General features: G+C 50.8%; 1 protein-coding gene across 8 annotated transcripts in view; it reads right to left on the bottom strand.

The window, feature by feature from the left end:
- The window catches only part of SLC39A11 (solute carrier family 39 member 11), a 463,057-nt gene that overhangs the window by 375,336 nt on the left and 74,220 nt on the right, over positions 1-13,501 (bottom strand). For all 8 annotated transcript variants that reach the window (XR_013961103.1, XR_013961104.1, XM_080678282.1 and 5 more), the window contains one exon: positions 4,627-4,785. Coding sequence is in view for 6 of the 8 variants with exons in the window: in XM_080678280.1 (XP_080534406.1) it covers positions 4,627-4,785 (159 nt within the window). In the remaining 2 variants the exon portion in view is untranslated. The remainder of the gene's footprint in view (positions 1-4,626; positions 4,786-13,501) is intronic.

Below are 13,501 nucleotides of genomic sequence, written 5' to 3'. Positions count from 1 at the left end.
AAAGGCATGGATCCGTGTCCGGATAATAACTCACGTGTGAAAAGCACTTTCAGCTTAGAAGCTGTAAGGAGTTTTCAAAAAGAGGGTCTCATTTGCCCAGCTGGCATGGCTCAGTTCCATTCCCGGTCAGGGCACATGCCCAGGTTGTGGGCTCCATCCCCAGTAGGGGGCATGCAGGAGGCAGCCAATCAATGATTCTCTCTCATCATTGATGTTTCTCTCTCCTCTCTCTCCCTCTCCCTTCCTCTCAAATATATACACACATACACATATATCCTATACTAGAGGCCCAGTGCACGAAATTCGTGCATGGGGGGTGGGTCCCTCAGCCCAGCCCCAGAGCTACTGGAGGGCAGCAGCGAGCTACTGGCAAGTTACGGGCGCACAGATTCGTGCGCAGGGCTACTAGTATATATATAAAATCTATAATAATAAAAGCGTAATATGCTAATTAGACCAGACAGCCGAACGACCTTCCGGATGACCTTCTGGACGAAGCCGCGGCTGTGAGAGCTGAGCCCCTTACACAAATTTCGTGCATCAGGCCTCTAGTGTATATATATATACATATATGGAGGGTCCAAAGAGGATGGGCTGTGATTCCGGAGACAGTGTGCTTCTGAGATACAGGGATGAGAATCCCTCCTCCCTCTCCACCCCCGCCGCCCCCACCAGCCCTAAGATACAGAACAGCGAACAGGACCGCAGACATAGCCTTGCTCAGAGCATCTTCAGAGGGAGGGGCATCTACTACGGTCATTGCTGTGCCTCCTGTCATTGTCCCCAGGGCTCTAGGTGAGAGAGAATAATGTTTCCATTTTTCCAATGACTTGAATCCAACTCCTTCCTCTCTAAGAATTGGCCAGACCACATCTCTGTCCCCAAACTTCACTTCTCTTTCCTTCTCTGATACCAGAACTCTAAGTGCCCTGGGACATTGGTTCCCCAGCCTCGGGACCGGCCATCAACACTCTCCCCACCGCCACCACCACCGCCACCCGAGAGGAGATGGACGACAGGCATGGCCAGCATCTGCTCTGTGGGTAGCGCCGCACCAGGCACCCAGCTAGGGAGACAGCTATGAGCCCGACAGACACGGCCGTCCCACCGCCCTTGGGAGGAAAGAGTTAAGGCCCACCGCACACCCAATCCTTTTAGCCATCCAGCCTCCTCAGTCATCTCCGCCAACCACCCACCGGTGTAGTGCATCGCCACAGTACGCTTCTCAGGAACACATTTCCTGGCTCAGCAGAGGACAAGAGGGGACAAGTATTCAGTCACAACTCTATGGTCCAAATGTGGAGAAGGAAATCTAAGCCCTGGAGCCAACCATGCCTATCCGCCTTTACGAGTCCCTGCCACTTTAGTACAGTAACAAGAACCGTTCAGTGCGTGGAGAGCCCCCTTCAGCAAGCCAGCCTATATGAAATGGCAGTGTGTGTGTGTGCATGTGTGTGTGCATGCATGTGTGTGTGCATGTGCATGTGCATGTGCCCATGCCTGACCCACTGAGGGTGCTCCCGGAAGCCACATCACCAACAGCAGGCGCTCTCAGATGCTCTGTATCATTGGCTGCACAGCCGCAGATATTTTTCCTGCAGATACATGAGGCGGGGAGCTGAGGAGGAGGCAGTATCCCTACCACCTGCTAACGTCCCCTGGAGCCGATCTGGACAGGACTACCAGCCAGGCTCTCTCCGAGGAGAGCCTCAGACAGAGTCCCCAACACCCACTCCCTCCCCGGCCCCCGCAGACCTGGGCAGCCTCCCCGAGATGACAGATCCCAGGAGAGGGAGGGGCTGAGGAGAACACGTCTCCCAGGAGCAGACGGCCAAGACGCAGAGCATGCTGAGGAGAGCGCGGAGCAACAGCGCAGACCGTGTGCTGCCATCTGTTTTTCCGAAAATAGAGAACAGGATTACACTTCCAAATGCACATAGACACACACGGACAAGCCCGTAGCCATCTAGCCGCGCGACGATGGGGAACAGCCTGGCAGATGACCCGAGACGGCCGGGGCTGTACAGGTATGAAAACAGCTGCAGATGAAGGTCGTTTCAAATTCGGGAACAACACACTGAGAAGGCCCAGCCCCATTTGATATGCATCCATGTGTGCGCACACAGAAATCCGTGGAAGAAGAGAGAGCGCTGCGAGGCAGGGCGTGTACTGCTAGCGAGTCAATGTGAAGCGTAATGAACAATACAGGCAAACGGGGGAAGGGGTTATGTTTCAAGATCTAAAAGGCACGTCATTCGTTTTCTCAAAGAAAGAGAAAAAAATCTGGAAGAATGCCCACTAAACCAATGACAACGGTTGGCTGGGGAGAGAATGGGAACAGGAGAGTGTCTCAGACCGTGAGGACTGTCACAAGTGACCCCAGTCTGGGTGGCGTACAAACCACAGAAATGTGTTTCTCACGGGTCTGCAGACCAAGTCCAAGGTCAAACTCTGCCAGATTCGGTGCCTGATGAGGGCCTCCTTCCTGGCTCACAGACGGTGTCTTCCTGCTGTGTCCTCACAGCGCGGAAGCGAGCTCTCGGGGGCTCTTGTAAAGGGCACTAATCCCACTCATGGGGACTCCACCCTCATAGCCTGGCCACCTGCGAGAGGGCCCCACCTCCCAGTACCGTCACATTGGGGATTAGGTTCAACATGAATTTTGGAGGGACACAGTCTCTAACAGGAAGGCATTTTCACAGAAATGTTTTATTTGGTAATGAGATGTTTGCATTGTACTGATGTAATACTAATATGATGACTATCAGGAAGGAGGAGAGGCCTTGGGGAAGTATACCCTGTCCTCCTTCCCCACCCCCCCACCCACCAGTGGAAAGTCCCTCCTTTAAACTGAAGGTGAAGGCTCCCCGCCTACCACCATCCTCAACCTCACAGAGAAGCAAAACTGCAAAGATCATCAAAATGTCAACATCTTTGACATATTTTTCATCAAAATGTCAACATCAATAGCTGTTTGGCGTCCATTCTGTTTCTCCCTCGGGTCGTCCTTAGGGAGGGACGCTGGGCTCGGGCTGGCCCAGGCCTCACCCCCATCCCCCAGCCTCTTGCCAGCCGCGTCCCAGGCCAAGCAGGGTGCAAGCTCCCTGCCCACCCCCATCCCCCCTTTCATAAAGACTCCATTTGGCAAAGCCGCTGCAAATCCCTGCCAGCTCATTTCCCATTAACTGTTACTGCGGGAGCTGCTCTGCTTTATTCCCAGATAAATAAATAAAAACCAGTACGCAGTTCAGAGAGACGTTGGATGCATCCGTGGTTAACAAAGCCACAGTGCCTTCCACCGGACAGGCTGTGATGAGTAAAACCCTTTTCATGAGCAATATTTCGCTTCGGCTCCAAAGGGGGACAAATGAACGTGAAAGGCAGGGGAGTCAGAGGACAGAGTCCCCTGTTAACCACGTCCTTCCCGCCCACCCGAGAGTCCTGCTGCTGTCAGGGCCTCAATCTACGAAGATATCCAGGGTGGGCGGCCCCGACAGGCAGTGGGACCAGGGAATGGCCAAGGGCAAGGGCTCCAGCCACCCCTCTGCCCTGCTGGACCCGGCATGCTCACTTATCCAAGGGAAGCGACACAGAGGCCGACTCACTTCCTCTCACCCACCCGACTCCATGCACTGGGTGCTCGTTCCTGTCAACTGATGGCAGCGCATGACAACCCCGCTCTAGCCAATGGCCTTTGTCACAACCTCATGGCCTGGCCTCGACTCTCTCTTTGGGGATCCCAGCCAGACTTCAGGCTGTGGTTCTAACTGTGCTTCTTCTTTATTTCAATATATTTTTGTTGATTTCAGAGAGAGGAACAGAGAGGGAGAGAGAGACAGAAACACCAGTGATGACACAGAATCACTGATCAGCTGCCTTCTGCACGCCCCACACTGGGGGTCGAGCCTGCAACCCAGGCATGTGCCCTGAGCGGGAATCGAACCGTGACCTCCTGGTTCACAGGTCGACACTCAACCACTGAGCCACCCTGGCCTGGCGTTACTGTGCTTCTTTATACACACGCATTCCCCAAATCCAACCCACCAGCCCTATTACAGTACATTATCAGATTTTTAAATTTTGACTTTGCAGCTGCTACAGGGAGTTAGCCTCGAGTGACAGGAAGGAGAAATGGAGCTAAGGGGCACCCACCAGTGATTGGCAGAAGTGAGCTCCCCCAAGAGCCCGGCTGCCCAGCCTCCCCACCTCGTCCTCCTAGTCATAAGCCCTGTGGACACGATGCTTTGTCACTGGTCTTACGCTGTGGTCGGGTGTGTTGTCATCTCCCCGGTGACATCATAAGCCCCTGAAAGGGGTCGGGACCCTGATCCTAGTCACTCACTTCTCCCCGTTTGTAGGTCCGCTCCTATAGACCACGCCGCACGGTGGATTGTCAGCTGCTCTCTATATTTATAACGAAGTCTGACATTTGAAATCCGAACTTAGCAAAACGTAACCAAGGGGATGATTAGTCATATTACCAAGAGCTTATTTCCTTTTAGGGGAAACGTCAGATCCAATTCCTCCACATTAAAGCCCTAAACGGTCTGCAGTATCTATTCCGGAATCACTGGCTCCAGAGCAGAGGCCTTGACGGGGACATCACGTTTCCGGGGCGGTACTCACCAGCTGAGGCATCAGGGCGTCGGCCAGGTAGACGAACGCAGCACCGAGGGTGAAGCCCACGGCCACAGGGAGGAAGGCAAAGGCCCCGAAGTTCCCGGAGGACGTGGCCATCTCAACCGCTGGGGCCAGGAGGGACCAGTAGGAGGCTGCCAACATGACCTGCAGAACCAGAGTGAGCAGCAGACCGTTAGACCAGCCAGACACCTCCCGCGTGCGGCTTCTCTTGCTCTCCACGGCCCAAACTCAACCCTGCGATGCCCCATAGGTCAGGGGTGACTCGAGGGCCACAATGGGTTCTTAAACTGGACCGGAGGGCCGGAACAAAAGCATGGATGGAGTGTTTGTGTGAACTAATATAAATTCAAAGTAAAGGAGCGGAGGGGAGAGCAAGAAAACCCTCCGCTCTTTCAGCTCCGCGGGACGGATAGAACAGCCGAACGGGCCAGATCCGGCCCGCGGACCGTAGTTTGCCCACGGCTGGGTTAGGCCTTTACTCCTCCATGGCAGGCCCCATCCCAAACCAAAAGGCCACCTCCAGAACTCCTGGAACTGATGCTGGAAGAACTCAATTTGGGGCAGAAATGGCATGGGCCTTGGAAGGACCGAGTGTGGTTTGCTGCCATCTAACCTCTATTTCAATGATTCTCAACCAAGGGCCATTTTGCCCTCCAGGTGGCATTGGGCAATGTCTGGAGACATCTTTTGTCGTCATACGAGTGGTATCTAGAGACTAGAGGGCACAGATGCTTGTACACATACTGCGTGCACAGCCCCTGACAACAAAGCGATCCCTGGCCCCACTGTCAATGGCACATTGTCCTGTCCTAGCTGAATACTCCAGGACCCCGCATTGTAAGACAGAAGTCTTCCTTATGTTCAGTGGAAACCTCTCTCCCTTCCAAGTTACCCACTGGCTCTAGGCCTGCTCTCTGGAGCACCAGAGAATGATGGGTCTTTCCTCTGTGAGAGGTAATGGCCTTTGAAATATCTAGGGACAACCAGTGAGTCGATGCCAGCGTAGTCCCGTCAGTCTCCCTATCGCTGAAAAGGAAGAAGGGAATGAACATTTTTACTGACTTCAGAGAGGCAAGAAGAGGGAGAGAGAGATAGAAACATCAATGATGCGAAAGAATCATTGACTGGCTGCCTCCTGCACGCCCCCTACTGGGGATCGAGCCCGAAATCCGGACATGAGCCCTGACCGGGAATCAAACCGTGAGCCACACTGGCCAGGCAGGAACAGATATTTATTGATCACCTACTATTTCCAGGGAGAGCAAGCTTCACATTGGATATCTTCCTTTATCATCACAAAAACCCTGAGAGGCAGATATTGTTTCCTCTAGCTACTGGTAGATAAAGAAACTGAATCTCGAGGTAATAAGATAATCTGCCCCAGCTCACAGAGCCAGTCAGTGGCCGGTTCAGGGAGCTCAGCAAGCAAGGACCATGATCCCCTCAATGAGGGGACGGACACGAGCGAAGAGGGAAACGAGGCTGGAGCCAAATCTCAGTGAGGGCAACTCAATAAAGGAGTCTCCGGCGTTGAGCAAATTCAACACGCACCCAGCCATCTACTCCTATAGGTGCAGCCACATCTCGGCCAGAGTACTCCCACTACTCCTCGGAACACACGATAGTCATCACCGACGTGCCAAACGTTGAATGGGTTTCTAAAAGTGACTTAATTATGCCTTGTCTTGAAAAGAGACATCTGCATCATCCACCTCCCAAAAATCACATGGAGTGACAGAGCCAAATGTCACAAGAGTGACAATGAAGGACAGATTCCCTACAGAAGTGACTTCCCTCCTGCCAGCCTCATCCACACGCAGGAGCCTTAGTGCCACGCCCAGAAAACTGCCAGTGCGTCAGGAACTCCCAAAAGGAATGAACATGCCTTAGCCGTTCAGCTCCCCGAGACCATGGAAGGAAGCCGCGGGCTCGTTCTCCAGGCCATGGCCTGCTCCATCCCTTTCCCAGGCTGTCGTCTCACTGGCTTCAGGACCCCATCGGTAGCGGCCGTTCATGGTAAACTCCCCACCCAACAGGACCTGCTCAGCTACCTCTCTCCTATATCCCCACCATCAGTAAATCTAAAACCAGGATCCAGGGAAGGACACGCACTCATCTCGGCCTCCAATCCCGCCCCACATTCCATCCTATCAATGTGACTGCCCCGCCAGACCTTCAGGGATGCCCCGTCCCCCACACAACCCCCGCGTCCCAGCTAGGAGTAAGGGTACCGCACCGAAAACAGGAGACCATGCGTGTCTCTGTGCTGCATGGGAGTGACCCCCCCCATGCTCTCACATCTCAGCCCAGCCTCTGCCCCAGCCCCATCCATCCCTCACCACCGCCCCCCCACCCACCCACCCCCGCCGCCTGTCTGCTTCTACCAAAGCCTGTATTCCCCAAATTCCTCACACAGGAGCCCCCACATCAAGCCCTGCTTCTGGGGAAGCTGGCCGGAGACCACCTCTCAGGTACCTTTCTCAGAAAGAGACTCAAGGTCCCTGACCGGTTTGGCTCAGTGGATAGAGCATCGGCCTGCGGACTGAAGGGTCCCAGGTTCGATTCCGGTCAGGGGCATGTACCTGGGTTGCGGGCAGATCCCCTGTAGGGGGTGTGCAGGAGGCAGCTGATCGATATTTCTCTCTCATCGATGTTTCTAACTCTCTATCCCTCTCCCTTCCTCTCTGTAAAAAATCAATAAAATATATTTAAAAAAAAAAAAAAGAAAGAGACTCAAGGATGTGTTTTCGCAGGTAAAAGGGAATAAAACAAGTGGAGGACAGAGGAGAGAAGGAATCCCTGGGGTCGGGGGGAGGGGTGGTGAGAGAGGATGTGGAGAGCAACAGGTCACAGACCGGGAGAGCAGGAGCCAGAGGGACGGGAGGGGGCTGGAGGGCTCCTAGGGAGAGCGAACGGCAGAGCCCTCAGAGGTCCCAGGGTGGGACAGGAATCCGCACTTCCGGGTGGGAGACTGGTAACAGGGGTCCCGTGAGAGTGGGGAAAGCAAAAGACACCTTTACTAACTCTGGGAAACACAACAATTGCACAAGAAAGGAAACAAAGGAATACTATTTACAGTCTTAATCATGTAAGCTGACTATTTTATTTATTAATTACTTTGATTATTTATTATGGATATATATACACACACATATATCACATACAATTTGCCACTTTGAAGCCTACAGTTCAGTGGCATTAATTACATTCAGAGTGTTGTACAAACATCACTATTTCCAAACCTTTCTCACCACCCTAAACAGAAACCCGGGAACCGTTAAGCAAGAGCTCCCCATCCTCCCCCAGCCCCCAGCTCCCGGGAACCTCTAAGCTACTCTCTTTCGAGAGTTCATGTAAGTAGAATCATACAGTATCCGTCCCTTTGTGTCTGGATCATTCCGCAGAGTGCGATGCTTTCGGCTGACCCATGCTGTAACACGTGTCAGGACGTCAGAAAACCACTGGAGACGTCTGCAGCTGAAGAAGTCAAAGTTGTGCCTACAGTGGAGACCCAACGCTGAAGAAACAGCTAAAGCAGCTGCTCGCGTTTATCCTGAGAGGCCGGAATCAGGTGGGGAAGGTCAGCAGACTCTGGCTTCTGTTATAAACCCGGCAGAACAACCTGACTTTTTAAACTACACAAGCGTATCTTTGGGTGGGAGGGGGTTGGGGGGGGTTGTTAAATAAACGGATACTATAATTTGAAAATATACAAATATAGAGAAGTAAGTATTATCAGGAAATTTGTAATTTAATTTTTTTAAATATGTATTTTTATTGATTTCGGAGAAGAAGGGAGAGGGAGAGGGAGATAGAAACATCAGTGATGAGAGAGAATCATTGATTGGCTGCCTCCTGCACGCCCAGGCACTGGGGATCGAGCCCGCAACCCAGGCGTGTGCCCTTGACCAGAATCGAACCTGAGACCCTTCAGTCTGCAGGCCGACGCTCTATCCACTGAGCCAAACCAGCTAGGGCTGTAATGTAACTTTTAAATGGTTACAAGATGCTGATTCCACAGTGAAAATTCAAAGGGGGAAACGCTGCCACGTACAAGAACTCAATTTCCAGAAAGGTTTCTGCCTGATAATGAGACACCCACCTGAAAGGTGTGTTTTTATTTATTTTTTTTAAATATATTTTTATTGATTTCAGAGAGGAAGGAAGAGGGAGAGAGAGATAGAAACATCAATGATGAGAGAGAATCATTGATTGGCTGCCTCCTGCACGCCCCCTACCGGGGATCGAGCCCACAACCCCAGCATGTGGCCTTGACCGGAATCGAACCCGGGACCTTTCAGTCCGCAGGCCGACGCTCTATCCACTGAGCCAAACCGGCTAGGGCTGAAAGGTGTGTTTTTAGTTTTTTGTTTGTTTGTAGTTGTTCTTTTAATTCTTTATTGTTGAAAGTATGACACATGTCTCCTTTTTCCCCCATTGACCTCTCCCAGCCCGCTCCCACCCCCCAGCACAAGCCCTCACCGAACGGTGTGTTTTTGTTAAAACTGCCTAAATCGCAACCGTGACACCAGAATACTGAAAGGGACTAGAGGAGACACTTAAAATCAGCCAATATTTGAAAGCTCTGAGAGAAAATCCCCCATTTCCCTTTGGTAATTCCCGAAACCTAGCAAAACTCATATGCTCCTTTTTCTCAAAATACCGTGCAAAATACCACAGGGATCCATACTTCAAAATGCTATTAATTTCCCTCTGGTGTCAGAGGTACCAGCACAGAATAATCAGAGACGATCAGCTAACTCCCTAGCCTACGGCACGCAAACCTTCTCATTTCTGCGTAAGTGCTCATTCTGGGGCGATTTCAGCTCTGCAAATATAAATGAATTGGTGAAGAGTTCCTTAAGGAATACATCCTAATGTTCGGGCACGATGGGGGCAGTTAAGCATTTCTTTTATGATAGTAATGACAGCGTAAAAGTAGAAGAAAATCCAAGCCACAAAACAATATTTCCCTCTTACTAAAACGGGGAGAGAAAAGCATTGCGCTCTGAACACCAGCAATGCACTGAGCATCGGTATCCGTGACGCAATGACACTGTCTCTACGGACAAGGTGCATGCAAGTCTACAGAGACAGGAACACAAAGATCATATCAACAGCACCCAACTCGAGGCTGCTCGGGCGGGTCCTCCGTCAATGTTTGTTGAAGCAAACAAACACGGACTCTGCCCCCAAGGCCACTGTACAATTAAGGAGGAGGCACAAACTTGCAATCCATATAAATCAAGGCAATAATTACTCTGACAAGTACAGAAGCCAAGTAATGTATCTAATTTGGCCTCCAAATCAGATATAAAATTAATTTGTTAAAGTCCATTAATAGGAAGCGAATTTGTGACTACTGCACGATCAACATGATGCTGGATTCTAGGGGGCGGAGAGGGAGGAAACGGGAGACAGAAGCTGATCTGGCTCCCACCTTTGCGGGCCTGTGGTAAGAGAGACTATAGAGATGTGTGATATGACCAATGGAGAAGGCACCGGAAACCACAGATGAGAAGGGCCGTGGTCGCTCCACGTAAGGAGATGGCGACGCTGTGAAAAGAGAACATGGGAGAAAACACGGGGAAGAGCTCTTGACAGCTGCACGTGGTCCGGAAGGAAAGGAGCCGAGGGTCAGGCCATTCTTAAATGCTAGGTGTCTGCGGTGTTAGGCAAGCATGGAAATCCTGTGCAAAAGCACCTTAGCAGCCACTGTCAGTGGCCACAGGTCTTCGCTGGTGAGGCCCCCGACTGCACTAAGTTCCCTAAAGAAGGGACCATCACCCAAGACATATCCAGGCTTCAGACATACACTGACCAACAAGCGAATTCTAACTCCCTCTGGGAAAACCAAGGAAAAGGGCTGAACACGAGTCAGCCGTCCAGTCCAGTCCAGCTCCTGCCCTGACTTCCCTTTCGCAGTGCGACTCAACTCAGGAAACATCTACTCAGCGGCTCTGGTGTGCGAGGCGCCCCCCTGGACCGGAGCACCCATTGGCAGTAACGGCAGCGACACCTAAGATAAGGACACAGCGCTCCAAAGTCAAATGCCATTTAGACTCTTCGTTGGAGCTCGCCATTCCTCTTCCAAAAACCCACTATTTGAATGACGGAGAGGGGCAGTCTACTAATTACAATGACTTCAGTCCTTTCAAGGTAAGTTCACACTAGCTAGATGCCAAAACTATTAACTCCATGTAGATTTAAAAAAAAGGGGGGGGGGCACCCTTTTCACAGCTGGTCACCAAGAGAGTGAGAACATGACATTGCCCAGAGCAACCTCTCCGTGGCACCCAGCCACCAATCCATCAGCACCCTCTCAACTTCGGCCTGTTGACAGACAACTGCACCAGCTGGTCAAGCCCTCCCCACCCAACACCACCACCCACTCATGCTGATCCAATCTGTCCCGGGCCTGGCTGCTAATGAAACAGCCCCTGCTAACATTGGGAGGAGGAGAGAAGAGTGAGCCCATTGAGAAGAAACTCAAACACCTCGTAAGAGCAGCGTTTACCCCGCTTCGCTGATCTCCCTCCGGAGAGGTGACAAACCAGCAAACCACTCGCTTTGTGACTCTTTCTGCTCAGGAGCTCCGTGGTCAAGGAGAAGGAAAACGTCACCCCTTATTCCAGATAAAATCATGTTTCATTTTCACCCTCGTGAAAACAGGGGTTGGCGAAGTGTTTTCTGTCCCCACTCACCTGAGGGACGCAGGAGACACCCATCAATGTGGTGGCAGTGATCCTTGGGAGATGGAGGGCAAGAGGTCAGAGTGATGGGACAGAATCTCAACAAGGGACTACAGCCCGGCCAGCGTGGCTCAGTGGTGACACATCACAGGGGGTAGAAGGCATCAGATCTAAGCTCCCCCACTTCAGGCTCCCAGCGGGAGACCCTGGGTGAGAGAATCTTCTCTCCACAGCTGCTATTGCTTCATAAGGAAAATGGCAATAATAATAGAAACGGTGGCACTCATACGTAAAATTGAAGTTAATAACAATAATAACCTTTACATAAAGACTGGCCATGTGGCAGAACTTTCTTAATCCTCCTAACATTAAGGGTCAGGTATGTTACCCCTACTTCACTTATGGGGAAATTGAGGCACGGAGCGGTTAGGTAATTCACTAAGCCATACAGTTATTAAGCGGCAGAGCCAAGATCCAATCCCAGCCAGGGTGGCTCTTGAGTCCCTGCTCCTGACCTTCTGACCTTCCCAAGGTGGTGCTCACCTCGAGTCCTTACAAGGACGAGGTGCAATAGTGCGTGTAAAATACTCAGCACAAAAACTGGCCTGAAGACTCTATAAATGCCAGACACTGAACGTCTCTAGCTTCTCACTGTTATTAGAGCAAATGCTATGAGCGAAAACAACCAAACAGGAAAAATGAAGGGTTTCGGAAGGAACCCCAGGAATTCAGGGAGGGAACACTTATAAAGAGAGGAAAAAACAACAGTTATTAATGTGAGAGGGATAGGAATGCATGGAATAAATCTATGAAAAAGGCCAGAATGCTGGAGGGGGAAAAACAGGGAAAACAAGACTTTTCAAAAACTGAAACCGTGAAAACAAGAAAAAAAAGAAACATTGGCTGTTTTCATGGAGTTAAAGGCAATGCAATTTCCCACCAGGCAGAACTAAACAGCAGAGAGATTATGAAATAACAAGCGAAAAGGGAGGAAAATGAGAGGCTCGGTCCAGGAAGTCCAGGAGCCAACTAATAAGACTAATCAAGAGAGAACAGCGGGTCCGCGGGGGAGACTATTAAAGGGACATAACGCAGCACCCGCCAGAGCCGAAGGGCACCCGTTTCCAAATCAAGGGATGGCAGAATAAACTTATTTAGAAACGTGGGGGAAATTTTCTCAAGAGACGGACAAATGGGTACTTCTAGAAAAGAGGATGGGACCACAGGTGGAGGGGCTGTTTTTCTTTCCTTCCTGTATAAGCCTCTTATGAACATTTGTTCTTTCTAGATGGTGTATCTCTTACCCTGATAAAAATAACCAACGATTCCAAATACAGAGCCCAACTTAAGGGCCCAAGAAGTCATTAGTGAAAAATATCCCAGTCACTGGTGCAGCTCAGTGTGACCCAGTGTGACCTCGATAAAGTGAAAACCAGTATCGTGGCCAGTTTGTGCGAAAGAGTTCAGGACCTCTGAAGGAAAGGGACCCGTTTGCAAACATGATGTGCGGTGTGACTCCATTTGTTTAAATTATACATGAACAAGGAAGTACACAGGAGGTCATGTGGAAAAGAGAATCAACTGGGGAGGAGGAAGAGGGATCTAAAACCATAATACCCAAGTTCACTGACCTACACCAACCCCAAAGTCCTCATGTGTCCTAACCGATTTCCCTTGATGTCAGATAATAATCAAGATGTATCGGGGCCCTGGCTGGTTTGGCTCAGTGGATAGAGCGTCGGCCTGTGGACTGAAGGGTCCCGGATTCAATTCCTGGTCAAGGACACATGCCGTGGGTTGCGGGCTCGATTCCCAGTGTGGGGCGTGCAGGAGGCAGCAGATCAATTATTCTCTTTCATCACTGATGTTTCTACCTCTCTCTCCATCTCCCTTCCTCTCTGAAATCAATGAAAATATAGTTTTATTTTTTTTTTTTAAAAAAAAAAAGATGTATCGGCATTTACTAAGTGCCAACCACTATGCTAAGTGCTCCAAATATACTTACTTATTCGTCTGCACAACAACTCTGAAAAGGAGACAATTATCTCCACTTTACAGATGAGGAAACTGAGGCTTACACAGTCTTAAGTAACGAGCCCCAGCTCACCCAACTGATGAGCTGAGAAACCGGGATCAAACCCAGGCAAGGTGCTCCAGGGCTCAACAGA

The sequence above is a fragment of the Plecotus auritus genome (assembly GCF_963455305.1).
Source record: "Plecotus auritus genome assembly, chromosome: 7".
NCBI classification, from domain to species: Eukaryota; Metazoa; Chordata; class Mammalia; order Chiroptera; family Vespertilionidae; genus Plecotus; species Plecotus auritus.
Note: the sequence above shows the minus strand (reverse complement) of the source record. Positions and strands in the feature narration are given on the sequence as shown.